Raw genomic sequence first — 27,788 nt, forward strand, 5'->3', positions numbered from 1 at the left:
TGTAGTGTTGAGAAATGTAGTGGTATAATGAATAATATCACTTACTTTCAAAATAGCATCACTTTATCAGTGTGATTTAACCCTTAAATGGATAAGTGGGGTCATATTTACCCCACTACTTTCTGATTCTATATCACCATGGCAACCGCTTCAGTACTATTTTATGACAGAGTCTAACACAGCATTGTCACATTTGGTACTAATGTACCAGATATAGTAGAATTTTGAATACTAAAGTACAGAAATATTACTACTAATCTGCTACCATTACTTCTACTACTACTAAATTATTAGTATATAATATTTGTCTTTTTATCTTTCCCTCTTTTTTAAAGATATAAAAATATTAATTTATAAATCATCTCTCCAAAATGTATTCTCATGAATTAGGAGGCCAGCAAAGAAAATACAAGAAAAATGAAAAGGGGGAGGGGGGTCAACACTCTTTCCATGTGGATTAAGTGTGGCATCAAAACATTTTTTCAATGAACTCACCTATAGAATTGAAGGAAGAGGAAACTGTTGGAAATCTCATCACCATATGAGGAGTAGTTGATTTGGTTAATCATGTACAGGATTTTGATGAAGGGGCAAATGCAGGAAATGGAAATGGAAGACAGAAAGAAACAGACATACAGACACATATGGAAGTAAATTTGGAAGATGAGAGGAGTAATCACAATGTAGGTCTTGACATTGGATGTATCACCACTGAGATCCCATCTCATCACGAGGAAATTAAAAGAATATATTACAAATAGTCACATTCCTCTGCCTAAAACATTCCCAAAAGACAGCGGCAATCAAGTTTGAATCTTGAGAAACAACACATTTTGCTTGAGAGGCTATCTGCAAAGTACTTTGCAGTAATGGTAGATTTCACACCAGGTTCTTCCCACATTGAACAACATTTCTTTTGAGGTATGTACGTTTAAAAGAAACGCAGCATGAGATTCCAGTAAGATTTCGGAAGTCTGTAGATTGTAGCAACAAAAGAGGTGAAGAAATTGCTCAGTTGATAACTGATACCTCGAAAGAACATGCTATTCCTCTCAGTGATTGTAGAGCTCAAGTCTACAGTAATGGGGCAAATATGGCTGGAAAATACAACGGCACACAAGCAAAAATACAAGAACAATGTTCAACAGCTATTTTTTTTAACCTTGATTATTTTCTAAGTATAGATGGATAAAAAGGAATTTCTATGTCATTCTACTTTGCATGTTTCCACTCCATTTCATTCTATTTCTGTGTCAATCTGCAAATGTTTTAATCTACCCCAAAAAATGAATTTTAAAATACTTATTTTAAATATGCCAGCATAACTCCCCCATCCTGATTTAGCCAGGGCAAAACCAGCAGAAGTTATGGGACTGTGAGCCCTGAAAATTGGGTGTTCAATGGGAGGGACAAGGCAGGGCAGACTGACTCTAGATCTTAACATTGATCAGCTTGGTCACATGACCCAGCAATCCTGAGGAAGGTGCACTAGCACAAAGGATGGTGTAGGTCAAACACTATTTTAAAGCAGTGTTTCCCAACCTTGTGCCTCCAGATGTTTTTGGCCTACAACTCCCATCATCCCTAGCTAGCAAGACCAGTGGTCAGGGATGATGGGAGTTGTAGGCCAAAAACATCTGGAGGCACAAGGTTGGGAAACACTGTTTTAAAGGCTTGTTTTCTCCCTGCTAGGCTTCGGTTATCTCAGCCAGCAGTAGCCCCACTACTAAACAGATTTTGGCTCTGGTGTACTTTATGCCAGCTTAATGTAAGGCGCTGTAAATTACACTGGCTTCCAATGCTTAGTATTGCTCCCTAAATTTTAATGGAGAGCTCCACTTAGTGTCAGCTCTCATGCCTTAGAAAGCCTTAAAGGTGGAGAGTTATGAAGATAGGAATAGTGAATACAAATAATTAAAACCAGGGCTATAGAGACTTCAAATTCTGAGGCAGCAGCATTACCATCTTAGGGATCACTCTCTACATAGCTGTATTATTATTTTTTTAATGCTAAAACCAAAAATGTATAGAGAATACCTAGTAAAGCTCTGTTTTAACACCTTTTTTCTACATGTCTGTATGGAAACTCTTTACAGCTTCAATGGATTATTGTATAATCCAATCTTTGTAATTCAGGCATGCATGAAACAACAAAATATGAATTCACAAGCAGTATGGCGTTGAAAGCCAGTTACACTCACAAAATGGCTTAATGGGTATTTTTGTTAAGGCACTTACACCCAAGTTTCTAAAGCACCAGCAAAAAAATGTTAGAAACAAAATGATGTATTTATATTCTGAACCTAGCATCATTTAACATTTGTAGCACATCAACAAGGCACAGCAGCACCAACAGCCAAATATAAATCAATAAATGGGGGTGGGAGGAGAGAGGACGTCAGCTCTTGGGCTGGTTGTCTGAGACTTGAGCTCTTTCCTGTGAGTGCTGTAATTTGCCATCTAACTTTGCTTTTGCACTTCATTGGGATACTTTTATTGATCAGGCAGTAAGAAAAGCAGTCAAAAATAAGAAAAGGACTCAAATCTGGAAAAAAGAAAAAACTAAAACTTTATCTCAATCCACGTAAAAAAAAAAATGAAAATCTCCCTCTACCACAGCAAGGGGACTTGAGAACAAAATGGCTGTTGTATCTCAAAAAAAATTAGACCAGAGTGTTGCTAAATCTGATCTGTAAACAATTATGCTGGCAATTAAATCAAATCAAGAGCAGATGATCCCCAAGATTCAGGCTTTACTGTAGCTGAGGACACTGGGGCAGGATTCATCAATGTTGTGATGACATGCGTTACTATATCTTTAAGCTGAAGACAATCTTACAAACTAGCCTGTCAGTTAGCGCTTTACTTCAGCTGATTGATACTGCACAAAGATGACTGCTTGTTTATTGATAGCATTATCTGTTCTAAATTACTACATTGAATATAGAACGTCATATGGGTGACAGCACAGACGTGAACTGTCCAGCCCATACAGAAATGCAGTGAGGCTTCAGCCTGCAGGACTAAGTTATACGACCTCAAATGTGAAACTGATCTTACTTCCCAAGGTCAACTACCTGCAAAATGTTTTTGTGGCCTTGTAGAGACATGCAAGAATAAACTGTTTGCAAGATCCTGCAGCCATGGTAGGCCCACCAACAAGGATTCTAAATCCCAGCTGAGGGATATGACACTTTGCTTCCTATGCTATTGTTTCAAATACAGTGGTACCTCTGGTTACAAACAAAATCCATTCCGGAGGTCTGTTCATAACTGGAAACCGCTCGTAACATGAGGCACGCTTTCGCTAATGGCGCCTCTGGTGTGCAATTTCTGCTCGCATCCTGGGGCACAGTTCGCAACCAGGAGCAGCTACTTCCAGGTTAGCGGAGCTCATAACCCAGAGCGTGCACAACCAGAGGTACTGCTGTACAAAAAATTGGGGCGGGGGACCTAAATGGACAGGAACTCTCCTGTTCCAAATGCAGTATTCTGATTTTATTTCCAAGACACACTGCATTCTGCAAACACTAAGTATGTACCATCTCCATTGGACTGTCAGGGGAGGAGCTGCCCTCCCTTAAGTATTACTTTGGGTTTTCCCAAACATACTAGAACCTCATTTTCTGATTAGTCCAGTTTTAGCTACAGTCCTGTCAGCACTTACCACCTGAGTTTTCTGTTAGAAGACGCGGTACCAGGTGCTTAGTAAAATATTTTATTGTAATCTGTTATTAAATGAGATGCAAAATCTACATAGAAAAGAAAATATTGACTCCTGAACTGTAATGAGTTAGACAAAAGGAAGGAAGTTGGAAGTTGGATCCCTGTGCAAACATAAGGAGGTTAAGCCTCAGCGAGTCAGCAAGCTCAGAAAGCCTTCACAGCAGGACTGAACTTGTGTTTATCCCATTTCTCTAACAGTTGGCGGAGAGGGAGAAGGTTTGTGCTATCAAAAGAGATTTCAAGGTTAAGAAGTCCTGGCAAAATAAGAAAGATGCATACTCATCACTGTCAGCGGAAAAATAATTGGGTAGCAGAAAGAGTGTGTTAAAAATACAGGATTCGGCAGCAGGAGAGGGCAGAAGACCATTGAGAGCTCAATTAAAACTGTCAGAAGAAAAAGTTAATGTTTCTCAGTAAATTTTAAATAGAAATAAATACCCCACAAGTTAAGAGTTAAGTTCCGAAATTGTATGGATAGCATTCTCAACTAATGTGTTTTCAAGTACTTTCTCATAATGAATAAGAATTTTTATTCAGGAGAGATTTGTCGGATCCCTTTTATTGATCTATTTGCTTGCTTGAAACGGGGGGGGGGGGGATTAGAAGAGAAGCCAGGCAGGTTTAAAAGGGGCTTTTCTTCAGCTTATCAACTGTTTCATCCATTCACTTGACACAGAAACAGATAAAAGTTCTATGGTCATAATATTTCTAAACATTAGCAGGCAGTGTTTGACTCTGAAAAGCAGAGATGGCTGGACCTACTGTTTCCTATACAGTGGTATCTCGGTTTAAGAACGGTCCTGTTTACCAACGATTCTGTTTACAAACTCCGCAAAACCGGAAGTAGTGTCCCTGTTTGCAAACTTTACCTCAGTCTAAGAATGGAATCCGAACAGTGGAAGGGCACTGGCAGCGGGAGGCCTCATTAGGGAAAGCCTGCCTCGGTTTAAGAATGGTTTCGGTTTAAGAACGGACTTCCAGAACAGATTAAGTTTGTAAACCGAGGTACCATTGTACTAGAAATTCTGACCCCTGTTCCCAAGCTCTGTGGGAGCTGGTTGTTGGACCCAGTAAAGGCGCTGAGTCGGATTCAGAGGTACCCAGAGCAGAACTCCAGTAGCTGTGGAGGTAAAGGCTTTATATTCACTGGGCTTGGCTCAGTCGAATGGGGGGGGGGAATATGCCAATGTATGCCAAGCTGAGCCAAGGGGGTGGGGGGCGGAGTTTACACCAGCATAGTCTGGTTGTACTGGGAATGTCCCAGCTCAGCAGATATCCATTGGATCCCAAGCCATTTCCTTAAGACTTGCCTCCTCGATCCTGAATGGCTCCCTGATCCTCCAGTTAGCTTTCAACATCTATTTTATACTGACCAGAGATGAGTCTTAGCATATACTGCCAACAAAAAAAAAAGGATAAATCCAAGATTGTGCCTTGAACATACCTTCAAGATCAGGGGTAGGCAACCTAAGGCCCGGGGGCCAGATGCGGCCCAATCACCTTCTCAATCCGGCCCACAGATGCATTTTTTTTTAAAAGCACACATTCTACTCATGTAAAAACATGCTGATTCCTGGGCCAGATTTAGAAGGCAATTGGGCTGGATCCGGCCCCTGGGTTTTAGTTTGTCTACCCATGACCTAGTGTATACTGAGTCCATTTTAACAACCACCTGAACACCCAGAGGCTTTGTTGGGACAAAGCCTACAGAAATGAAATCCAGTGAAACATTCTGAGAAGCTAGGTGTAAAAAGTACAAATGGAAAATAAATATATACACCCACACACATATTACAGTGACTAACAAAACAAATTTTAAATCCTAACAGCAAACCATTTCAGCTTCTGCTTCATCCCTTGCTCTGATTAAAATGATGCTGTTTCCAAGGTGGCAGTTCTGGTGCTTTGAAGGTGGGCTATTAGAAAGACCCTCATTTGCTGAAGCCACGTGATGCTAGTACTATCATCTAGATTGAGGTCACGTGGTGCTAATGGGTCCAGCGTGTGCACCCAGTTGTGTACATCCCTTTTTGCTAACATTCCTGGATCTGTTGGCATCTCTTTAGCAATTTAACAGGCTGTGGTACTCAGAACTGGATCCTACCAGGATCCAGAAAAAAATTGTCTGAAGTGCTGTTTGATGCTTTATCTCATAAAGATAAAGGAAAAAGAAATATACTCAACAAGAACTTGCCTTTTTAATGAATGCTCCAATTTGTTATGCGTCTTCTATACAGTGGTACCTTGGGGTTAAGTACTTAATTCGTTCTGGAGGTCCGTTCTTAACCTGAAACTGTTCTTAACCTGAAGCACCACTTTAACTAATGGGGCCTCCTGCTGCCGCTGCACCGCCAGAGCACGATTTCTGTTCTCATCCTGAAGCAAAGTTCTTAACCTGAAGCATTATTTCTGAGTCTGTAACCTGAAGTGTATGTAACCTGAAGTGTATGTAACCTGAGGTACCACTGTATTTTGCCTTTGCTTCTGAGTAGAGAGAAGGAATCATCACCAATGTATTAATATAGGAAGATGCATAATACCCACAATACCAAATGGAGCTTACACCCTTGCTAGTGCTTTTAGAATTACAGCCTAAGTCGTTTATTGTCTATCATGTAATGTGGGGTGTTTCAAATACCTGAAGAATGAGAAAACCCTCTAAAATACAGCCACTGAAGCATTTCACATGCAAGGGAGCTTTTTCTGCTCTGCTGGGAAGATTACATAAGGCCCAGATGCACCACATCTCTAATATGCCACATTGAGACTAGACATTTGAAAACGGCAGCAGTTTCTTCTGCATTCTAGGTCTCAGCAAGACCAGTTTTTGCTTTCTACCAGGTTGTTTTGATCTTTTCTTAGGAAAGCTGTTTGCCATCTAAAATACAGTGGTACCTCTAAAAACTTAATTCATTCCGGAGGTCCGTTCTTAACCTGAAACTGTTCTTAACCTGAGGTACCACTTTAGCTAATGGGGCCTCCTGCTGCCACCGCCATGTGATTTCTGTTCTCATCCTGAAGCAAAGTTCTTAACCCAAGGTACTATTTCTGGGTTAGCAGAGTCTGTAACTTGAAGCATCTGTAACCTGAAGCATTGACATTGCTGAGTCTCCAGAGAATATTTTATCTTGGAAAGTGGGAAGGGGTAGTGAGAATTTCTCCAAGGCATGGAAATACAACCACTGTACAGCCTGTTCTTCCTATTGTGCCCACTGAAGCAATGCAAAGTGAAGAAAATTCAGGGTTTAATCTCTAGGTTTAATCTCTAGCCATTTGTGGTGGGGGGTTTTTACTCCAAAAATCACAGCATTTTGGCTCCAATAAATTTTATCCTAAATGTATACTCACCGTGCTTACATAAATGCTTTCAATATTTAATGGCTGCATTTGTACATTTTTTCCAAATATAAAAAATAAAATCAATTCCCTCCTTTCATCGTCCCTCCCCTATTCTGTAATCCTAACATTTGAATGCTGCAGACGAGCTACATCTACCAATTACATCCACTATCAAAACCCTGAATACCAGAGAATATTGGTTCTTGTTTTCCCTTAAGAGCTGAAATTGCTTCTTTTAGTTTAACTTATACAAACTGAAAACAGTAGTTTCAAGATCTAAGAGCACCCTCATGTGGTTAAATACAGCAGTTGCATCTTTTCTAGAAGTTTAATTGGGATTTTCTTTTCTTTTCTTTTCTAATAAGAACTCATTTCACTCTTGCGGGGGGGGGGGATGTTTCCTGTTACCCACAAATGCTCTTTTTTGAAATCAAAACCATGTTCTCTTTCAAAGTGCAAGACTTTACATCATCAGCACTTATATGATCTGTATCTGGAATTAATCATAGTCATCTTCCTTTTCTATCTCCTTATTTTGACCAGTTTCAGGATGGAAGATTCCTGAAATTAAGAATCAGACTGAATTCCAAAACAACTGGATGCTCAGCTTAGTCTCATCATTGGCTATGGAAAAGGAAAGGAATTCTAGCAAGAGAAGCACCTCAGCTGAACTCAAATAGTGAGTTCACCTCTCTCTCTCTTGTTTGCTTTGATGGGTAATATGTTAATTGGTTCACTATTTTGGCTTCTAGTAACAGAAGAAAGCAGTCAGGAACAACACGCTGAGCTCCAAAACTGTAACTGCTTAAAGTAGGACCTTGTAATACACGGCAGAAGCAAGATAATCCATTGTTGAAATATTCATGTGTCCTAGTATCAACCAATTAAGGCAGTCACATATTTAATTCCATATATCTAAGTGAGAATCATCTTCTTGAGGGAGCCTGAAGCAGTGGCTCTCAAACAACACAAACGCTTTGACCCTCATTAATCTCTATGAAATGGTAACTAAATTAACATTCATAACTGGAAGCTGGCTGATTATTTCAGCAGATGGAGACGAGAAAGGAAAGGAAATTGGTGGAGGAAGTGAGGACAGATCATTTTAAAAACACAGGAAGAGGTGAGTGGTGCCACCTGGTTGTTTTTAAATCAGCACAGCTTCTCCCCCCCCCCCCCCAGCTCCTCAGTACATCCTATCATTTTAAATTTGTACACGTGTCTAACTTGGACTATATAAATGCAGCAGTCATTTTCTCTCCCCACATATATAGCAATCGTTTAAAAAACAAAACAACCAAGGAAGATGGATTAAGGCAAAAAAAGGGAGGAAATACAGCACCAAAATTAAAATAATGGATTTAGCCATGGCACTATTTTAAAGCACTATATAAATGAAATTTTATGATTAAAAGATATAGCACTCCCATGCTGAGTTGGCAGCAGCCAGTACGAACAAGCGCCCTAATACTCCAGTCCTGGGGATGGAAAATGGTCCCATTACAAATGTTCATAATTACATCACACTTTAAAAACAGGAATAGCCAATGTGGGGCATTCCAGATATTGTGCACTACAACTCCCATCATTATTGACCATTGACCATAGTGGCTGGAGGTGATAGAAACTTAAACCCACAACATCTAGAAGGTACCACATTGGCTACCCCAGCAATAAAATTACATATGGCAGGTATTTCTTCGAGGGAGTGGAAGGTTCACTGATGATAAAAGCATGAGGACTGGTTTGGAGGTAGTTGGTTTGGTTGCCCTTCCCGACAATATTGATCCTTATGTAGACAATAGTGTTTGAACCCGCCCCCCAAAACCAAACTGCATGCAGTATTAGCACACTAGTATCATATATTCATGGAAGTGTAGACAGAATCATTGAAACATAGACTATTGAGTTGGGAGGGACCCCAAGGGTCATCTAGTCCAACCTGCTACAATGCAGGAATCTTGGCTGCAGCTATCCCTAGGTGGGCTTGAACCACCAACCTTCTGGTTAACAGCCAGACGCACTGAACCATTGCGCCACAGAGATGCCAATAATCTTGAGCATGGTAATTTGAACACACTTTATGACTAGTGGAACGGGGGGGGGAGAGGTCTAGCATTATCCTCTATGTGCAGATTGCAAACACAACTGAGGAAATTTGATGGCAACCAAGAATGGCTAGATACTGCAGCAGGGTATCCATGAACTGCCATGAGATATCATTACTAGATCCATATAATACAAGGAACTTAGCTTCTCAAAATCTAGAGACTCTAGCTCTCCAATTTCCTTGGTAATTACCAAATCAGCTGGCTGGGGATGGCAGGAGGCCTACGAGAATTATAATGTTAGCAGTCAAGCAAACTTTTCACCTCACCTGTGACACTAAATCCACAACAGCATTAGCAAATGACTAATTTGTTCAGAGCATTGTTGTAAACAGCTAGCATTCTCTTGATTCAGAGAATGATTCTTCCAAGATGATAATTCAAACATGTTACAAGTGTGTAACTTGTTGTTTAAAGGAAAACATTAATCACCTTCAAAATATCACTAGCATTAATGAGTTAAACAATGTAATGGGGGGGGAATCAAGTTTTTTTAAAAATAAAAAAATACTCTGTTAATTTATTAAGAGGACCAAAGGCTTAATTTGAATATTAAAATTTGCTTGAAATGTTTTATTCATTATCTCTGCTCTTCATTTGTTTCCTAAGTTGTTTCTATTCGAAAACAGAAAGCTATCCATATGCTTAAGAAAATAGAGTCCACTTTCAGAATAAAGTACTAGTTAAAATCGTTCTCGTAATTTTTCTTTTTGGGTGTAGAAGAATCAATGACACTAAGTGGTTTGCTAGACTGCTGACAAATATGCTCAAGAGGGACCTCAGAGAGCATAAGGAAGTAGCTCAGTTTGTGACTGGAAGGTAATACCAAATGACAGCTCCAACATCATATATCAGGTTTACTGAACTTCTATTCATCTAAACCCCCTAGGTAACATTGTCACTCTAATATACTATAGCGTGAAATAGTAGTGACAGTTTCCAAGGACAACGGATACTCAGATAAAGTGGAACACATCCTTCTTTGAGCTAACAGCACTTTACAAAACTGTTTGATTACCTAAAAACTCTGGTTTAACCAATTTCAAGAATAAAAAATGGAAAGTATTTATTTTACCAACACATACATTTTAAAGTGCATTCTGCAATATGCAGGCATAAACCACTCTCATAATTCAATCAAAGCACACACAATTTAGATATAAAAAATGCTTTAAATATGAGAAAAAGCAAATTGTTGCTCACAGAAAGAGGAAACAAACCACCCCAGAATATGATTAATAGTTCTCTTTAACTTAATTGTCCTTCCTTGTATTCAGGAATCCCATTATAGAAAAGTTATTGTCTCAGGAAAATCTATGCACAGCAGCTTCTCAGCCAGCAAAGTGAGGAATGTCACATGATCCTTCCCAACTGGTTGGCAACATGCACAGTGTGGGAGAATGTATAACATTGATCCGAATGGCATGGCAGCAATATGCAAATCATTCACCTCACTGGCCATTACTTGGTTCCTTCCCTTTGCGTCCACCCCAGGCAATATCATCAGTAGGCAACATCACAACACCATGCCCACCAGTGGCATTCTAAGGAACTGGTCCATGAGGTAGAGTCCCAAGTACCACCTGACCCTCAGGACTCTGCCCAGATCATGCCCCATCCCAGATCACACCCCTCACTGGGCCTGCTCCATGGCCTCCTCAACACACACAAACACAGATATCACACATATATAAAATGCCACATTTTAATATGCACACATACATCACCCTCTGATTTGTGTGCAGCTGAAATGTCACCTATTGTTTAAAGGTAAGAGTCATTTCCCTACCCTCTGGTGCACAGGCTGCATCATTCTCATTTTTATAGGATGCAAGTACCCATCTCCTTCAAGCCACCACTCTTCATTATCAGCTGTCCGCTACTGCAAGCGACTATACAGAGTGTGCTTAGTCATTGATTCTGGCATGAAAGCATAACTGGCAAAGATCTTCTTCACCTTTGAAGGCTACATATCCATTTCAAGTAGGCATGTTGAGAACTCGCACACCCATTTTAATGAGCTGGAGCCAGGCCTGTTAGCACACTTGAGCCACTGAGGAAAAATATTTGGCTTTTTGCCCCCACAATCTGCAAGTTTTGCTAAAACACTTACTTTTCCACACATTCACAGAGTGCACATTTTCATTTAAACCTTGAACCAGGTTTGTGTGGCTCCCAGCACATGCCCTGATTGATACTGAAATTAGCTGGCAAGCCTGCTATTTGAATATTGGTAAATAAATATGCATTAATGCAACCACTTAACCTTCTCAGGCTGTATTATTTATTTTTTTAACTTGAAACACTTGCTAATAAAAGAACTTTAGTAAGCTTTTTCTGTGCTACAGGAAAAAAGACAGATGAATAATATTTCTAACCTTCTAAACTTCAACATATTATTGTTTTCAACCATGCACCACAAATAAGGCAGGAAGCAGAAATGTAAACAGGGAGTTTCAAGCAAGTTTACATCCTGTGAGTTAGTAGATCTTTGCACAGCACACTGGTAAAGATCACTACAAGCTAATGATGGAAATCAAAGAACAAAAAAAGATGCAGCAAAGGTTTTGCAAAAAAGAAAAATCCTTTTTGGAAAAAGATGCAGCAGAAAATGTTCTGAACAACAGAATAATTAAACTTGCACACTGAGAAAATGTTATTTCCTCCAATTCCAAAATGTAAGGAATGTAAAATACTTTGCAGCCTCTTAAAAAAGTGCTTCCTATTGCAATCCATTCTCTTCTGGCTGCTTCAAGTCTTGCAACAGATTCAAACCTATTATAGGCTTGGATTATATTTAATCTCTGTGGCAGAGTTGTCACACAGAAACCCATCTGTTCAGCTCTAAAATGCAATGGCAACATCTGCAGGTGCCATATCTCATAAATCACCTGGATTTTATTTTCCATCTCCTACAGTTTACCAGATGCTGGCAAGGGAAGTTGAAACAACCTGGGTATGGAACTCTTACTCTTGAACTTCAGGCATGAGAAGAATACATTATTATTGAGTGCATAAAAAGGGGGAATAAAGGGGAATAAAGATCAATTAAGAATGTGCACATCAAGGGACCTAAAAATTGGCCAGAATAATATTTTGTGTGGAAAGGAGTAAAAACTTGCTTGAGGAGCAAACCTGAATGCATCTTTTTCCTCAGTCAGTGTTAAAACTGAAGTGGGATTTTATTATTATGAAAAATGTAGCACAGGCATCGTCTTCATAGAAATGATAATCATGCATTCATTTCTAACATGACAAAAATATTAAAAGGGCAAAAAGTAAAAATAAAAAGCAGTGAAGAACAGATGGTGTTCAGATGGCAACCTCATGCAGCTTGGGTTTGTAAAGTACATACCCAGAAAGGATCTCTTGGGAGGTGTTTTGATTTCTTCATCCTTACTATCTGCAGCTACATTAAAACATTGAAGAGAAAGCAAAGACAAAACAGACTAGTTGACTCCATATAATAGCCAGCCTCTTAATTTGCTATAAATTAGTTCAGGGTTAGTATATTTTGCTGGTAGTCATGCTGGAAGGATTTGGTTATTTTAGTTCCTGTGCTGTCTACAAGACATTCTCCCCTGGATTTTGAAGCTAGATACAGTAATAATTGAGTCACAATGCACTGCTTAAAAAACATCTGAGAAATAATCTGAAATATATATTTACATAAACATAAGAGAATCCACAGCTTGAGCAAGTATTTAATGCAGTATATACATCAATACCAAACATGAATTATGTCGTCTTTTTACACTACTCTTAAAGAAAATTTAACAGAATGTTTCACTATAAGGCTTACAGAAGTTAAAACAGCATGAAATAGTTTACCCTCAGCATTTTCATAAACATTACTTAGGGATAGATGGCTTGATTGTAAATCAGTGACCATGTACATTGCATGTTCCATGTTCAAACTTCAGTGAGTTACAGAATATTGGATTCTTTGTTATTTCACTCCACTTGAGATAAACAGTTGCACACACTTCCTCAGAGTGCTACAAAACCAACAATTACTTAATTTAAACTCTATAGCCATGATTGTGTATATTCTGTGCTTAACACAATTAAATTCTGGGCAGCTACCTCAATTCTGCATTCTGTAAATTATGAATTCTGTATAAGTTTTGCAAATCAAGGAATTTAATATGCTTGCAGAGGTTCTGTTACTTTATTTTGCTTCTTCTAAGGCAACAACAAAATCAATGTTCTAGTCAGCTCCATGGCTGAATTAACCTTGATTCTACCTGCACACTGGCTAGCCTAACTTTGCATTCTAATACCTGGGCTACAAACAAACACACACACACACACACACACACACACACACATATACACACACACAGTATATATATACTCAGGATACCAAATCTGAGCAATTGTACAGCTTTTCGACACGGGAACACAGTGACCTAGCTAGTACAGGCTAGTCAATTAAGTGCAAAAACAGACAGATCACAATAACATATATTTCTACTTAGAAGCAAGCCTCATTGAGTTCAGTGGGACTTATACCAAGGTAATCATATATAGCACTGTAGCCTTAGTGTTTGCTACAGGGGTGTTTCAGGTGTTCATTTTTCTTCTTCTTCTTCTTCTTCTTCTTCTTCTTCTTCTTCTTCTTCTTCTTCTTCTACATAGCAGGCATATCAGAAACTCACAGATCAACTGTGATACATTCCAAGATTCAAAGTCTTGAATTTTGAGGAAACAGACACCAACAGGGTTTTGAAATGGGAGCTCTCTGTACACATTGCTCCAGAAAGTAAAGTATTACCACAAAGGTGAAACAGGACATGATATTAATTGTGCAAACACAATTAAATGTGCAGGTTCTTGTTGTGTAAACAGCAATCACAGTAAAGTGTGAGAATACAATGGAAGCTTTCCTTTAATTGCAAACAGCATTAAACAGAGGCCTTTTTACTAGGACTGTGGCTGGGAAATAAAGAGTTAAACTACCCCTCCTCACCCTTCACGACCTGTTCAGGCTTTCCTGTGGCTCCTATTTACATAACAAAAGGCATGCACATTATTTGCATTCACACAATTAATACCACATCTAATTTAGCTCTAAAGCAGCTGGAAGTTGCACTTGTATGAGCCCTATGATTTTTTTTGGGTTAGGCTGGACTTGTAAAGAGAATTATTTCCAGAGCGAAAAGGAACCCAGCAGGAGGAAGGGCTCTTCCAGTCCAGCACTGTTGGCCTGATAACTATATCAATGTGATGGAGAAAATGTGAGGGGGAAACTTTTATTTATCGAATTTCAGCCATGACCCCCAAAAGTTCATACAAAAGCAGAGCAGAAGTTGCTCGCAATTTCAACGTTTATTTCCAGCTTCCCAAAGTTATCTTCTTAAAAGATACTTAATTGGAATTAACAGAAAAGCATCTCTTCCTACCACCTTTCCTTATCCCTCCTGGGGAAAAGGGTATTTCTCCATTGTATGCAAATGAATGAATACAATCAAGGAATACCTTGTGCTGATCATTTCCATGGTGCCAGCATTCAGAAGAAAAGCTCCAAAGGATCCCCCCCCCCCCATCTGACCCAAATACAAGCACACAGAGTGAGTTTTGTGCTACAATAATGCTTCATTCTCTCACATTATCTCATAGCATATTTCATTAGAAAATGTAAATGCCCTAGGCCAAGCAATTCATAAATTAAGGCAGCTATCTTGCATTTTAGGATTGCAGCATTTTCTTTTTTAAGTAAGCATATATTGAAGAATCAAAACAAACTGATAACCAACAAAGACGTAATCAAAACAAATTAAAACTACAACCTGGAAAGTATCAGGTTGCTCTTAGGATTGGAGATCAAAAAGTGAGACCACCCTTCTCCTACAGGCAAAATACCATTTTGTTCTGCAATTAACCCAGAGCTCAGTTGAATCAACTTTTGCAACAAAACATGATGCCAGCTACTGAATAGGATTTGACATATTCATAACAAAGCATTTTTAAAACAAATAACAAATTTCCAAAAAAACAGTCCCTTACCACAAGTCAGGCTGAATGTTCTTTTAGTACAGGATTATTATTATTATTATTATTATTTTAAAGACAGTTTTATATAACATGTGCCAAATTACAGTTCAGTAACAAAAAAACCCTCAACTGCAAATGCAGAAGGGAAGGGCAGTACATAGGATCACTGGCCAAGGGCTTCAACTCACCTGAAAAGGAGCGCCGTTTTATGTTCAGCTCATTTGTCACACGTACTTCAGTGCACAGTTTCAGCATCAGTAACATTGTAATTATCATAATGATGCTCTGCAACAGTAGAGGGGATTCAAAGTGCCTCCCAAACCTGGAAGAAAAGATGACAAGTCAAATCAAATCAAATCAAATCATGAACATTCATTCTACCAACTTCAAGAGAAATAGTCTCTCTCTCTCTCTCACACACACACACACACAAATGTGGATCAAAGAATTCCACTTGGACTATGTTAATACATTTATACTCCATACTAGCCCAAGTGTTATTCAACAGCCCTAACCCTAGGATGCATCTGGCAAGCTGCTGGCCGAAGCTCAGTGGTAGAACAACTGCTTTGCATGCAGAAGGTCCCAGGTTCAATTCCCAGCATATCTGGGTAGGGCTGGAGAAACACCTCTCTGAAACCCTGGAGAGCCAATGCTACTCAATGTAAACAAGAGTCTGACCCAGGACAAGACAGCTTCCTATGTCCCTGCAGCCAAGACAGGGCTATTGCAGCACCAGACAAGAGCAAAACATTGCAGCACAATTCGAACCAGAAGTCAGTCCTACTGAGTCTATGGGGTCACTTCCTGGTAAATGCAGGCTGGATTGCAGCAATGGCCAACTTTTTAAAAAATAAAAAATCCCTCAAAGCAGGCCTTTTCAAATGTGGACGTGCACTTATTTCTAGGGGCATAGGTTCCCCCCAGGGGAGATGTAAAGGTTTTTTTTCAGGTCTACCCTACGTTTACTTTTACAAGCAATTTGCAAAATACAGTGAGTAAAAGTAGAAAAGGATTTTGAGGATATAAATTTTGTTTAAACAACCCCATAAAAAGAATCCCAGGAAACAATCCCACAGAAGTTGCTTAGCTGGGTGGTGATCGTTTGCGTTAACTAAAGGATTCAATGCAGTATTTGAAACTCCCATTGTTCTAGGCGGATTTTGCGACCAGGAATTTCATTAGCGCGAGCAGTTTCTGAGCTCTGGACACTGTAGTGTCCCTAAAATTTCAGATTAAAACTGCAGAGTGGAAGGAAAGGAGGACCTTTTTCCTGCCTACTCACTTCCAGCTACTTTCTGAAGACTGGAGAAGAGACCCTCTTAAGAATATTAGGGGGAGGTGAGCAAGTGAAGGACTAGAAACCATGTGAAAAATGAACATAATATTTTAGCTGCAGTTCATTCATTTTTGGCTTTGTATTCTTGTTATAAAAAAGTGTGCCTGGACATTCCATTGTTGCGCCCATAACCTAGGTTTAAGGTGCTATTTAGCTCCTAGCTTTCCTATGTCAGCTTGAGGATATTTACAGTGAAATGGTTGAGATTATGTGGACATGACTGCCTTTCTTCTGTGCTTCTTGGGTCACATGATACAAATGAAGTTATGTTGGGATAGTACTTCATCTTCTCAAGAACTGCTTTTAACAAGAAGAATGCTTTCCCCTAAATTTAAACTGATGTATAGAATTCGGTCTCTCTCGTGAAAACCACTAGAGGGAGATCTCTTCACTTCCTAAGCTTTAAAAATAATAATTGAAAGACACACTTGCAGGAACAACTAACTTCCAAAAGATTATCTTAAATATATATTGCACATGCATGCACACTAGCAACCCAACCATGTGTATGTGTCCAATATGTGCAATCCTTTCCCCGATTTCAGACAAATGGGGATTTGCTGGAGTTACCAAGGGACAAGTCACACCCAACATGCTAAAAACCACATATACGCTGCACTTATCTCTGCAAACCTCTCACCTTAAAAATGGTTACAGAGATAATGCTATATGCACATACAACCTGTGTCACATGCTATGTACCATACTGGAAATGGGGGGGGGGCTGTTTTCTGATGTACAACATGTGTATTAGGAGAGAGTTTCAGCAAGCCTACAGTGGTGAAGGAAAGGTTTCTGCATGATGCCTATCAATCTTTATTATTCTCATATTCCAAAGCTGAGCTTTAGAATTCTAATTCTAAACTGGGTCCCAAGTGGAGTGGGGAGGGAAAGAAAACTAACCAATAAACCTCAGTGAAAACACTACACCATAAATAGCAGATTCTTTTAGTTCTGTCCTCCTTTCCAAATTGAAACAAGCTTCCCACAGTTATAGCACATGATGTTCACAAATCTTCTAGTACTTTGAGAGGACTTGCTAGAAATGATATGTTTATGAACAGTGTCGCTTCTGTAAGCAATTTTAGAAGATGGTAGGAGGAGCAACTGGTTGTGTGGCAGATGAGGAGGCTGAAGACTGGTAAGAAGGCCTAGGATGTTTTTTTAAAAAAGGTAAGGGACAGGAGTCCAGAGTTAGGGTAGCTGATAAAAGAACCATAGCAACAGTAGGCTAAAAATAGGCAGCTGCATATCTTCGATAAGTATTATTGAGGGCCAAGCAAAAATTAATTTAGGAAGCATAGGAAATCAACTAAGAGTGAAATTAAGAAACAAGCCATCCAAAAGAAATTAAATTACTACTGTCTTTTAGCTATGTTTCCTGTGGATCAGGATTTGGGTATCAGCCAAATGTTACTGGATAGTCTACCTTTTATGACTGCATTAAATCCTAATCATAAAACCTGGGCACGACCTTCAATAAGAACTGGCTGCTATCCAAATTCTTCTTCCTGAATTGCATAGAAGCCTCCATAATCCCCTAATAAATCCCATGGGTAAGCACATGCAAAATTGAAGGGTTATAAAGGAAAAAAAGCTGTATCATTTGCTGACTATTTCGAAGACTATTTGATCTGCAATATTTGCAGTTCTACGTATATTGCAGTTAGTGACAGTTTAATGTATTTCATCATTCTAAATTCAGTTATGGCCTATGGCCAAAAGGCAAATGAACTGTAGGAAACATATGCCTGAAAATTGGAGGCTCCAACTTGCAACTTAATTTTTTTAAGGAGTCTTAAATCATAACAATCACCCTTTTTCCATTAAAAGCCTCTGTTATCCTATGCTAATTCCATTTACTTTCTGTCATTATCACACCCTCCATTATGTAGACATGTAGCAGGCACTAGCACAGGGGTGAGAAACCTCCAGTTCACAGGCCTAATTAGAGACAGCACAGGTCCCCATTTGACCCAACAGACAGTTTCCCACACCACACTTGCTCCTGATTGTGAACTAGCAAGGTAGCTTTGCTGCCATCACAAATCAGCTGATAGATGCAGACTTCAAGCCTGCTGAGGTTGGCTGAGCTACCTGAAGTCTCTATGGGGAACTCCGTGGTGAGCAGATCCCAACAGAAAAGTAGAGCTTGAAGTCAGCATCAAACAGCTACTGTATTTTTCATGCTATAAAACACACCAGACCACAAGACGCACCTAGTTTTTGGAGGAGGAAAACAAGAAAAAAAATATTCTGAATCTCAGAAGCCAGAACAGCAAGAGGGATCACTGCGCAGTGAAAGCAGCAATCCCTCTTGCTGTTCTGGCTTCTGGGATAGTTGCACAGCCTGCATTCGCTACATAAGACGCACACACATTTCCCCTTACTTTTTATGAGGGAAAAAGTGAGTCTTATAGAGCAAAAAATACGGTAATTGGCAGTCACTTAAAGCCCTGCTCATTTCTATAGTGCAGCTTGTTGCAATACAAAGGGAAAATGGGTCAACTGACATCATAGTGATGTCAGCTGATTTGACTGGTGAGCAGGTACTTCTGACCTCTCAAACTGGCCTGAAGGTAGAGGAGCCTACAATCTAGCCTGCTGATTAAAGCCAATTCCCCACTCCTCCACTAGCATAGTACAAACTCCCTGAGTAGATCAATAGTCCGTCTAGACCAGTATCCCCTCTTTCTGAGTAGACAATACTGGTGTTCCAAGGAAGGGTTAAAACAATGAACACTAATCTAGTACTCCACTTCCTATTTTCAGTTCCAACACCAATCATATAAATTCTGGAGAGAAACTGCCAGGTATATTGCTCTTATCAAATTGGCAACAGATGTTGATTTGGTGCTTGCTAAGTTGGTTTGTCATTTCTTGAACTGTTTAAAACCAGGAAGTACTACTGTCACATTGGTCAGTCAATCTTTTACATAACTTTGGGTGGGGGGGAGTCTTGTTATCCTTTAGTCACCAGGAAGTCTGGAAGTAGTATGCAGCTTTCCACACACTGAAATCTAATGCAAACACTTGCCCTTATCTTATCTACTGTAAGCAGGTAAGATGCTAACTGTAAGAAAATGTGTTGCCGTTTAGTTAGGTTTGCTGAAAATCTGGACTTGAGACATAAACCAAATTTTATTCCCTCATTTCAATTCTGACACCAGCTTGAGATCCACTCCAGAAGATGCAAAAACTATAGGCACAGATAAAGTAAGTCGATTCACTCTCAGCGTCTCTGAAGGTATGTTATGGAAACGTGACCAAATAAATTCTGGGAAATGTGTTATGTGGTGTTGTAGTGGGTGGGACAACTGTGTGAGGAGAATTGCTTCCACTCAGACATGGATATCATTAAATCCAGTTCAACTAGCACTGAGGTTCCTAAACAGCTATAAATTACAACAGGTTTGTCATGCAATGTCATTTGCTCGTTTGCAAAGATAAAGAAGCACATATTAAAACTTAACAAACAAATGGGTCCAGTTTTCACAAAGCATGGCAGAATAGTAAGCCTCCCTTTAAGAAACAGCAAGTGATATTGCTGTGGACCCCAGCAGCTGTTTGAAATATCAATTTTTAAAAATAGCAAACCTGAACAACTTCATACTCCATGGATGGGATTCATTCAAATAATAAGCACAGCCACAAGCAAGGACTTCTACTAGCATAGAGGCTTGCCCCCAGCTCCCCTCACTCTCCCCAAATTGGCTTGGAGAACCCTCAGAACAGCACATGGGGGAGAAGAGTGCAGACCATTCTATCAGAAAAGCAGAAGTGTTTGCAGCGATGAAGCAATCTGCTTAGCATTACACTGAATTCTTCCACATCTCTCCAACAGTTCTGGGATCAGTTTTCCCATGGTATTTCAGCTTCCCCCCTCCTTAATTCCTTAAAAAAAGAAAAAGTTTAAATCCATTTTAACTTATTATGCTACTGAAATGGAAGGGAAAACGACACTACTTTGGCCCTATGGATAGTGGACTAAAAGTATCATCAGCCCATGTCTGCATAGCCAACAGTGATTGGATGTGGAGTCCCAAATCATCTAGAAAGCCATCAGTTCTGATCCCTGTTGGCTTTCAGAGTATAACTGGAGTCCACTCTTATCTCCACCAATTTTCTCAAAATTATACCACTTAGAAGTCTAGTAAATACTATTTTATTTAGTTAACAAAGTTTATATACTGCTTGATTATAAAACCACTAAGCAGTTTACAAGTGTATAAACTTCGTAAATAAATAAATGAATGAATGGTGGGAAAACCTTAGAATTTTATCTCCATTATAAATTCAATTTTTATGCTGCTACAAAACTTCAGAAACATTATAGTAGTAGTTTATTGAGTTAGTGCTCTCTTCAACACAAGAGTTTTAACACTTTCCTATTTAAAATTAAAACTGTCAAATGTATCTCAACAGTTTTGCTGTTAAACAATATTTTTCTGTTTAAAAAAAACAACCCTGAAGCCAACTGTGGTCTTTCTTTCCAGCTATAATTTAGAGAGTGCAGTGAACCCCAGAGCAGATGGATACTGTTAAAATAAAAAAGTGGCAGAGAGTTAACCTTGGATCTCTGCTGCTTCTCCTAACCCTTCCTTGTGTCCCTTCCATCCCACTCAATATTCCTGAGATGTCTTTAAAGATTGCAAGCTTCTATTTCTATGCTTTGTTCTTTTAAGCCTAATTTACACTGTGGCACCTAATGCTGAGACATTTCACTATTAATAAAAAATATTATTTATATTAATAAAAAAATATTATTTTTAGCTTTGACCCAGCAATTCTTAATAACCAAGACATTTCATTACCCTTGGGTGGCCTCAGTCAATTTTTTGCAATTTCCCAGATGTCAGTATGTGACCTAGATCTTTCTCTCTTTCTCTCCCCCCCCCCCACCTCTCTCACATACATACTGCTGAGAAGCAACATGAGTTTTTCCATATTTTGGCAAATCTGTCCTGCCCACCCATGAATAAGTTATAAATATGGAATGTGAAACCGAGAGGTTTCTTTCCCCAAGAAAAATGGGATATACAATATAAGTAATACAGGCAAAGGCAAACTCGGTCCTCCAGATGTTTTGCAACTACAACTCCCATCATCCCTAGCTAACAGGACCGGTGGTCAGTGATGGTGGGAACTGTAGTCTCAAAACATCTGTAGGACCGAGTTTGCCTATGCCTGGAGTAATATCTGCTCCCTACCACTACCAAACTGACTCTACTTGGCTTCTTCTTTGCTCACTCATATTATTTTTTCCTGAAGACCTGTCATAAATCAACCTTGCCCCACTGACTTTTAAAATAAGCATAACTGGGTGTAGAATGGCTGCTCATATTGCATTGCCTGTCTCCCAGTCACTGCTGTAGAGGGATGCTGGAAGATGCTTCTGACAGGCCAGACAATACCTCTAGCCCGAAGTCTGCCTCCATGTCTTAGCAAACCTCACTTCCCCAAACTTGGGTGTGTTTTTAATTCATTATGGCTCTTTGCATTCTTTTTCCTGTACGCCTTTTCCTGAATAAATTCCACCCTAAATTTCTTCCCAGTCCTGTTTGTTTCCTTCCAGCCTATCTGCCCTAGTTTCATTAAATCTCTGCAACCAAAACTTAATCCACCTCAGGTCCTGCAGCAACAAATGCTGCTCTTGTTACAGCAAGCATCCCAGACGTTTTTCTCTTTTTTCCCCCTCTCCAACAAGTTCCTGGGGAGCAAAGTTTGCATTGTCCTCTCTACAGCTTGAGACTTTTTTAGACTTCCCCAAAGTTTCCCCTTACCACCATTATGCCAAACCAGTTAATTTGTGGAGGGAAAGTTAGGTCAATACTGTATGACAAATTTTTAGCTGAGACACAAGTCTTTCAAACAAACTTCGTGAATCAGTTTTTAGATTGAGTTTACAGAGTCTGGTTCATAGCATTACTGCTAATCAATTAAGATGCAATTTCCATCAGCATCAGAAGTTCTATAATTTATGCATGAACATCATAGACTTGGCTCAGACAGAGCAGAGTGCAAGACTTTTAATCTCAGGTTTATGGGTTCAAGCCCCACGTCGGGCAAAAGATTCTTGCGTTGAAGGAGGTTGGACTAGATTACCCTTGTGGTCCCTTCCAACTGTATGGTTCTATGAAACAGAAATAAATACATCTATGAAATTTTGACCATTAGTAGAAGCATAGCAGAAGCATAAGCACACAACGGATTACAACTGACTATTGTGCTGATTAAAAGCCAGTTTATGCTGATTCAAGTAGCAAAGCTTTCTCTGTCGTCACTGAACGCTCAACAACTTTTAAACAGGGAAAGGTATAAATGAAAATCCAGTTACAATTCTGCATGTTTAAAAAGTGACTAATGAGTTAACATTTTTGACCTACAACACAATCCACTAAAAAGCTAACAGCACCCATCTTATTCTCCTTCAGGCGACAAGATGAATTTGGACAGTGGCCAATCCTCTGAAGGTCGGATGCAGGATTTACAGTGCAATCCAATGCAATCAACAGAGAAGAATGCTCTTCAGTAACATTTGGCTTGTGTCCAAATTCCTGGTTTCACATTACATCCATGAAAGCAATAACAATCCGACCTAAATGGCCATCCATAAACAAATTAAAATCGGGGGATGGGTTATTTCCCCAAGATTCATGGATCAATAAATAAATAGCTTGCTTGCAGTGATAAAAATAAGACATTGACATGGGGAAAACACCCCTTAAGATCAATAATAAGATGATGAGAGTGCACTGAACAGGACCAGAGTGATGGTAGAGAAATACTGGCATAGAGGTAAAACTGAGTTATTCATTCACTGACTTAAAGTCCCAAACTCCCTAAGCCCAGCGTTCATTTGACATTAAGATCAAGTATTGAAATTGTACATTACAATAATCCTAGGGCAAACCCAGTTACCAAACCCAGCACTAAATTGTTACCACTCTACACACAAATGCCTATCCACTTTACTGTGTTTGCCACAGACAAGTATGGCTTATCAAAATGAAATGGGCCTGTTTATTTCCTGTGTCTTTTCTCATGTTTCCCAGAACTTAGAACAAACACCATGGCTGTCCTTTGATAGGGGGCGAGGGCAGGGAGCAGCAGGGACATTTAAAAAATACAGATGCATTTTCCAACACTGCATCAGAAGAGTATGATTAGTTGTCTGACCTTGTGTGAGGGCGACAAGAGCAGTATAAGGGCTCAAAAAAAGGTCCCCAGAATGTGCTCCTTGTACAGTATTTATTTAATACACTGCTGACTGTCACCTTGAAGCACCTATCTCTAACATAGAACAATACCTGCTAGGAATCACATTGCTAGAAAAATAATGATGGGAATTCAGAGGTCTGTGAAAAAATGTTTAGAGGACTGGAAGTTAAAACTACTTGTTTTTGTATCTCTTGCAGACAGCTGAACCACATACTACTATCCCAGAAAAACTGGAGTTAGAAATAATTTGTAAATATTAGATTTGTGACAGAACTATTAAATCATAACATTATTTTCCAAGAGAGGGGGCTGTGTTAATTTGCTGTAGCAAAAACAAAAACATTTTGTGAAGTCTTAAAGATTACCAAATTTATAATGACACAAGCTTTTGTGAACTAAAGTCCACGTAATCAGATTCTTCTTCTTATGTTTCCTTTGTCATAGGAACTTTCCTGGTTTATGATGTTTACATTTTATGAAGGGAAAGGAATCAATGTTCCAAATAAAAGCATAACTATACAAATAGACCAAAGCAGTAAAGAAACATAATGGCATGTGTTATAGTGTTACCCTACAAGGGTAACAATAGAACCAAGCAGCATGTCAAAGCAATGGTTGGACATTGCCAAAGCAATGGCAAAATACTATTTCACTATACTGTAAAATTTGTTAACTTGCAATAGCTATTTGAGACATATCAGGGTGACATGCACTACACATCTAGCTAGCTATGGCTTTTCAAGCAAAAGTTTGCAGACATAGGAAATAATCCAAAAGAGTGTTGCAAAGAGTCAATCAAACAAGGTGGGTTTGTGTATCTCTATCTCTATCCAACAAGTTACTGTAAATATCTCAAGTGCCTAATCCCAAGTGGTGCATGGGCAGGATAAACATTTTATATAAACAAATAATCAAATACTGTTACAAAACCATGAAGCTGAATGATGATAATCAAGCTGAATACTGTTACAAAACCATGAAGCTGAATGATGATAATCAAGCTACCCTATGCACTTTTCACTTCAGTTAGTAGACTATAACCATTGGGGAGCAGCAACAACACCAGATTTGCCAGTTGCACTCATTGCTCTAATTAACTATGCTAGCCTTCTTCAACTTGCTGCCCTCCAGGTGTTGTTGGACTACAACTCCCATCAACCCTCACTCCTGGGTCGAGCTGGCTGGGGCCAATGGGAGTTGTAATCTAAATATCTGGAGGGTATAAGGATGGGAAAGGCCGACTTCTACAACTGACCTCTATTATTTAGAAATTAGGAAGTTTTAGGATCTTGATGCAAGAAAGCTATGTGGAACAATCTTCTTTGAGGTTGGTGGGTGGGGCATCAGTCCACTACCCATTGTCTCTTCCTCAGACTGAACTTCTCATAAATTGAGTTGTTGGTTAGGGATAGTGTACAAAGTTAATTGTATTTTATTATGAAGCAAAGTTCACCATATAAAGGATTGGTTATGCTAGCTTTAATGCTGGAGCCCATTTTGACACCTGTATAATAATAGCAGAAAAGTGGGAAATATTTTAAGAACAGTAGGAGGGCCACAGATTGCACACAGGAATATTGTAGCCCAGAAGATTTCTACAATAAATGACTACACAGATCAACTGTTAGAGGACAGCCTCAAGATTTACTGAGTTACTTATAAGCATAACCTTCTAATAGATGTGCCAAAAAATTCACATTCTGTGGACTCCAGCCATAACTGGAACAGTAGAAAGCAAAGCAAGAGATTATTTTTGGGAACACAGTGCAAAGCAACACAAAACTAAAAATTAGGAAGACAAATCTCTTCAGCTCCAGACCCTCAACCACTTACATAAAGAATCCTATGGGTTACATCCATACCAGGGCTGTAATCTAAACCATACTTAGAGTAAATTGGACTAAGCCCTATTTAATTCATATTAAAACATAGTTGAGCTTTTAGCTTTAGCCATGCCTACAGTAAATCCACTGAAATCAGTAAGCATGATTAAGTCTGGATCTAACCCTATGTGTTTGCAGCCAAATGGATAACAAAACAAAAAGAGGGTATACCTGGGCAACAAAGCATGCTGTGACTCACATAGATAGCAAGAAATCTGTGAAACTTTTAAACTCAATATTCTGTTTATTTTATTCTCCCATTTTAAGTTTTTCTTAAAAATATTGTTTGTGTGTGAAATTAAACTTTTCAGATTCAGAATCAAAATAGACTTTTCCATAATATTTTACTCTTTCTGCTGTTGTATTACTGATAGCCAATGTGTTGCAGCTCAGAGTGGATTGGGATTGGGACCAAGAATCAAATCTAGTAATAATTTATCATAATAATTTATTATTTGTACCCCGCCCATCTGGCTGGGTTTCCCAAGCCACTCTGAGCGGCTTCCAACAAAGATGAAAGATACACTAAAATGTCACATATTAAAAACTTCCCTAAACAGGGCTGCCTTCAGATGTCTTCTGAATGTCAGGTAGGATGAATCCTTCTTCTACTTCAGTTTTGTATGACCAATGTAGAATTTATGAATGATAATTCACAAAGCTGTTCACAATCAACCACTGAGTAAAAGAATTGTGATCTTCAAGCAGATTTTATGTTCCTTCTGTGAAGATTTCTTTGTGATGTCCAAAAGGCACTTAATCTCACAGCATCTCTCACATCAACATCCAGAAACTCAAGAATAGAGAAAACATTCAAAGTGGTATAAGAGTCAACTTACCAGAAGAGTATCCTTAAAATGTTTGCAACTAATAACACTAAACACACGTAGGTTGAAAAGCCCTCTGCATTCTGTGTCCTTTTAATATCTCGGTATTGTGGGATGTATGGCACCACACCTCCAAACACCATGGCTGCAGATGCACCCCAGGATATCAGCTGATGAATCGGAGCCACTAGCCACTCCCAGCCATCCGCCTCCATGATGGGCAAAATGAAGTCCCCTAACATCAGGGCAGCTGCTGCAAAGGGATCCCCCTTTTACTTCTTCCTCGGGCTTTATTGGCTTTTATTCATATCTAAGCAATCTGTCATTCCACGTGTCCTTCTTTATGCAGCCCTAACAAACAAACAAACAAAAATCAAAGATAAAATCTCAAACTTGTACTTGTGTAGAAAATGATCTCCTGTTACAGCAAGTTGGGCAAATCACAAAGCACCACAGAAAGTCACCCTTCTTGAATCCAGTCCCAACCAGTGCCTTTTCTACCGTGTTCAAGAATGGATTGGTTGAGTGCCAGGACTATGGAAGTCTAGTATCCCTAGAAATGAAATCCTCTCAGAAAGAACATATATAAAGGTGCACACACAGTCACTATAGGCTTTTCAGAAAATAAAGACCGCTCATTCATTATGCTACTGGTTCCAACACATCTCTCAAAATGTAGCAAAGTAATGTAGTTATGGGGTATTCAGGTTACTCCACAACAATAGAGCAGGCAAGATGACTGTGCAAGTTACTTGGCATGCTCCATTATTATTTACAGGAATAACATGTAGCCACTTTCAGGGGCTAGAATAACTGTTTAAGATAACTAGAGTGGTACCTTGGGTTTATTACTTAATTCGTTCTGGAGGTCCGTTCTTAACCTGAAACTGTTCTTAACCTGAGGTACTTTAGCTAATGGGCCCTCCCACTGCCGCCAGTGCGCGATTTCTGTTCTCATCCTGAAGCAAAGTTCTTAACCCGAGGTACCATTTATGGGTTAGCGGAGTCTGTAACCCGAGGTACCACTGTACTGCAGAAACCATACGCAAAGCAGAGAGTTCTTCAATGAGTTGCTTCTCTGTGGTTAAGAATGACTGTGCCTTCACGTTCCATCTCTTTTGGTATTACCAAACACATATCTGCACATGTTTTCCCCACCCCAACTGAAGATAACATGACACAACCTATGTGGAAAGCATCTTGTGAATGGCTCAATACATTTTCAGGTTGTAAGAGAATGCTTGTCACCTCATTTCACTGGATTTTTGCCATAAATTATTGTTATGACCTGCACTATTCAACCATGAGTAAAATCAGCTCAATTGGAAAATGTTTTTAGACTATATAT

At 39.2% G+C, this 27,788-nt stretch overlaps 1 protein-coding gene across 4 annotated transcripts in view; it reads right to left on the bottom strand.

Annotated features, from left to right (window-relative positions):
- The window catches only part of SLC66A2 (solute carrier family 66 member 2), a 54,953-nt gene that overhangs the window by 25,995 nt on the left and 1,170 nt on the right, over nucleotides 1-27,788 (bottom strand). For 2 of the 4 annotated variants that reach the window (XM_083747055.1, XM_083747054.1), the window contains 3 exons: nucleotides 26,453-26,791; nucleotides 15,359-15,492; nucleotides 12,529-12,582 (listed from right to left, as the gene is read on the bottom strand). In XM_083747055.1, the coding sequence (XP_083603181.1) occupies nucleotides 12,529-12,582; nucleotides 15,359-15,492; nucleotides 26,453-26,682 (418 nt within the window). In that variant the 5' untranslated portion in view covers nucleotides 26,683-26,791. The remainder of the gene's footprint in view (nucleotides 1-12,528; nucleotides 12,583-15,358; nucleotides 15,493-26,452; nucleotides 26,792-27,788) is intronic. The other 2 variants (XM_083747056.1, XM_083747057.1) reach the window with 1 other exon arrangement.

The sequence above is a fragment of the Podarcis gaigeae genome, assembly GCF_964106915.1.
Source record: "Podarcis gaigeae genome assembly, chromosome: 7".
NCBI classification, from domain to species: domain Eukaryota; kingdom Metazoa; phylum Chordata; class Lepidosauria; order Squamata; family Lacertidae; genus Podarcis; species Podarcis gaigeae.